At 44.1% G+C, this 3,822-nt stretch overlaps 1 protein-coding gene across 1 annotated transcript; it reads right to left on the bottom strand.

The window, feature by feature from the left end:
* Positions 1-1,593: 1,593 nt before the first annotated feature.
* On the bottom strand, positions 1,594-2,409 carry LOC123311653 (cell division control protein 2 homolog 3-like). The gene has a single exon (XM_044895722.1). It carries the CDS (start codon positions 2,407-2,409, stop codon positions 1,594-1,596), a length of 816 nt encoding a protein of 271 aa, XP_044751657.1.
* Between the last annotated feature and the right edge of the window lie 1,413 nt (positions 2,410-3,822).

The raw sequence follows: 3,822 nt of genomic DNA, 5'->3' as shown, positions 1-3,822 counted from the left end.
ACAGAGCTCGATGTTGTCTAGGGTGGTAGCGACAACGAAGAAGTCAAAATCGAATTATGTAAAAGTTTATTCACACCTTCGGAAACTAATTAGATGTACAAGTGAGATATGTGTAGGTACGAACTATGAGTGATTCTATAAGCGAACATACATTCGGGAAATCCTATCCGGTCACGAGCACTTATGAAATTTATACCGGGTGTAGTGAAAAATTAACGGTTCAATAAAAATGCGTCAACCAGAACTGACGGAACGAATGCTAAGGACTTGCTATACGGTATCGGTATGTAGTTGTATTTCCCCGGAAATGAAACACAATAAGGGCGGATCTGTTCGAGACTTTTATTCGCTGCCCCAAGGGTTAACACGCCATGACTGACAGCGAAGAAAATGTCTATTTTTAGCGCAACTACGGGATTTCACTGACTACGTGCGGTATCTCTTATTCTCTGCCCCAAGGGTTATAACACGCCATGACTGACAGAAAAGAAGAGATTTCGGATTTAACACTTATGACGCGGACAGGGGGGTTGACGGAACTTTCCCTTCAGTACCCCAAGGGTTAACACGCCATGACTGATAGCGAAGGGAAAAGTCAGACTCGCGAAACAGGGTAAAGAACGATAAAATACAACAGAAAACGATACAGTACAGCAGTGTCAAAGTTAAGGAAGTAACGGCGTAGGTCTAACAAAGAAATTGAACATTACAGACGGGGACCTACCTCCTTTGTTTCAAGCACTCGGAACTCAAAGGATTTAAAAGAAAAAAACTAAAAAATTAACTCTAAGCACTGATGCAAACACAAAATGATTATTCTGCAACAGCGAAAGAAATACCGAAAATTAACTGGATCTATAACAGAAGTCACCACGTTAGAAAGCGAAAAATCGAAAATACTGAAGCGAAGTGAAAGAACCGAAGTAAAAGTCAAAAAGTGACCGTCGCGGGGGGAAAATTTGCTTTTATAGGCATATCCCCTCTCACGGTAAAAAACTGAAAATTCCAGAATGCGACAAGAATGAAAAACGTTGTCAGCTCCGGTTTATCGCATATCAACAGATGAAAAACGTCGAAATCTTCAGCGGCATGTAAGAAAAACAACGTGAAATACAGATTAGCGGTTTTTTACATTTACTCTGCCTGTCGGAATGAACGTACGGAATATTCGAGAATTAAAATATTTTCAAAGGCGGAAATTTAAAACGAAAGAAATGCACTAAAATGAACTCCAATTTTCCTCAGAAAACTGGACTTCATTACACGTCTATTACTGATACTTAATTGTAGTACAAAATACGATTATTAAACGTCTATTTTTCGTACATTAAAGTCGTTGAAATATAGTCTATAATATATGAGTTGTGAACGTTTATAGACGACTGGTTTTCGACGAAAGTTCTGAATTACTTAAGTAGTCTAAAAGACGTATATGAAATACGAATAGGAGACGTATATCCAGGATTGATTTTATACGTCTACCACGCGGACATTTGTCCTTCTTATTTGGTCTAATGAAACCGTATTTATACGTCGGAATAAGTTGACTTATATATGTTTAATAAACGAAAGGTGGTTTCCTGGGAATGATGTTTAATAACGGGCTTCAGATTCACGAGATTTCCCCCTGCTATTGGCCTTGGCTACACGGAGTTCTCGACATCTTGGACAGGCACGGAGGGCTAATTCCCTACTGGTTGGCATGCGGAACTTTCGGGGTGGTTCAGATTGGGTGGATGCGCTGGGGATATCACACTGGACGGCAGCCTCTCTTTGACGGTGATGAGAATGACAAGGACAATTTCTAGTCAGTATACCTAGCAGGCCGCAACTGCTGCAGAAGAAAATCGGTGTACCGGTGCAGTGGGCTCGACTTGCCACCTCTACGGCCACCAACCCCAACGCCCACAGGTCGACGGATGTGTCATACGGTTCCAGTCTTCGTTGTTCCGGTGCCCAGTATACAATGGCTCCTGCTGGCTCGGTGAGCAGGGGTTGGGCGGCCAACCCAAAATCTGCCAGCAGGAATCGGCACCGGCGGCGTAAGATGTTGGCCGGCTTGATGTCTCGATGAACTATCCGCTGACGGTGACACTCCGTCAAGGCTGCTGCCAGTTGCCTCATCACCCGGAACAACCGAGACGGCTGGCTATTCGGTCCCTCTCGACGCAGGAATGCGTTGAGATCCTCATCGCAGAGAGGCATAACCATGAAAAGGTAATCCGTCTCAACGATGGCCTCGTGCAGAGATAGTATGTTCGGGTGTTCCAGTAGTCTGAGCATGTCTACTTCATGGATAGCGTGGTGAGTCAACATTGTCCTTTTCACAGCCACGGCTTGGCCGTGTCGTCGGCCTCTATAGAAACGCCCAAAGCTGCCTTCTCCTAGGATCTCCCCCATCTGAAACATGTTAACTAGACACCTTTCATCTTACGGGACACTGGTTCTGGTTGGCCGAGCAACTACAGTTATTCAGATAAACATGTAAACGGAAAATAATAATATAATCGGTAACGAAAAAAAAAATATGTATATATATTCGGTAACGGAAAAAAATCACGGATTTCCTCTTTTCAGAGGTTATCTCCATAGAACGGTTAACGGATCATGACAATACATAAATATATATTATGCATGAAATGGTTTTAAATCTTTAATGTGTATGTTAGTGATTTTTCTACCTCCTGTATCTTTCAGGTCGTAAACGACAGGTGAAACAACTTTAACGACGGTAAACGGTCAAACTGTCAACGGCCGAGGATAAAGGACGGTCCCGGCGTAGAACTTGATCTCCCACATGGTATCGGACTTCTCTTCGTCGAAGATTGTAGTGGTGAGCCTGTTGTTGGAAGGCACGGTATAGTCTAGTACGGACGAACTCATAAGCCTCCTGGAGATGTCTGATTTGTTGAGTACGGTAAGTCATGTCTGTTTTCTTCTTCTGGACGGTTGGATTCTTCGTTCATTTCTTTATTGTGGGGGTTTGTCGAATAAATCGCCCTTGGGACTTCTAGTTCCCTTCCGTAATTCAAAAATGCCGGTGCGAATCCAGTAGACTCCTGCTTAGCGGTGTTGATGGCAAACGTTAACTCTCCTATCTTTTCATCCCAGGTTCGTTGATCAGCTTCACAAAACTGTGCTATCATAGTCTTCAGGGTACGTTTAGCTCTTTCCACAGGGTTGCACTGAGGAGTATACGGTGGTGTGAAACGGTGAGCGATGTTCAGCTCTCGGAGACTGTTCTTGAATAGTCTGCTGTCGAATTGTACTCCGTTGTCGGATATTACTAGTTTTGGGCAACCGTATTTCAGGATGACTTATTCGTAGAGGGCCGAATAAACAGTTTTGGCGGTGGCTTTACGCAACGGACGACACTCTACCCACTTTGTGAACCGGTCTTGCATTATTACGATGTAGGAGTTTCCCTTTTTTGACCGTGGCAATGGTCCTACAATGTCCGTGGATACTTCTTTGAACGGCGCATTCGCCATTCGGTGTGGTTGCATCTTCCCAGGGGTTTTCTGTTGCGAAACTTTGTATTTTTGGCACGATGTGCAGTTTCTCACGTATTTTGCAATGTCTCCAAACATCCCTGGCCAGTAGTAGTTTCTGGCTATCCTTGCAATCGTCTTGGCAATCCCCAGGTGACCTGCTAGTTCTGAGTCGTGGTTTTCCTTCAGTACTTCGGTTCGCTGTTCGGTCGGTGCACAGAGTTTCCAGGGTTGGCCGGTTCCATCTTCTGTGAAGTCGGATGAGTCCCAGAAATGTCGTAACAGTTTTCCATTTTCGACGGCGTAGTCAGGAACATTTGCTGGGTCTTTT

Source organism: Coccinella septempunctata, chromosome 4, assembly GCF_907165205.1.
Source record: "Coccinella septempunctata chromosome 4, icCocSept1.1, whole genome shotgun sequence".
NCBI classification, from domain to species: domain Eukaryota; kingdom Metazoa; phylum Arthropoda; class Insecta; order Coleoptera; family Coccinellidae; genus Coccinella; species Coccinella septempunctata.
This window is presented reverse-complemented; position numbering and strand designations above follow the sequence as displayed.

Coding starts and splice junctions, on each gene's coding strand:
- LOC123311653 (XM_044895722.1), bottom strand. CDS start 2,409: ATGTTTCAGATGGGGGAGATCCTAGGAGAAGGCAGCTTTGGGCGTTTC.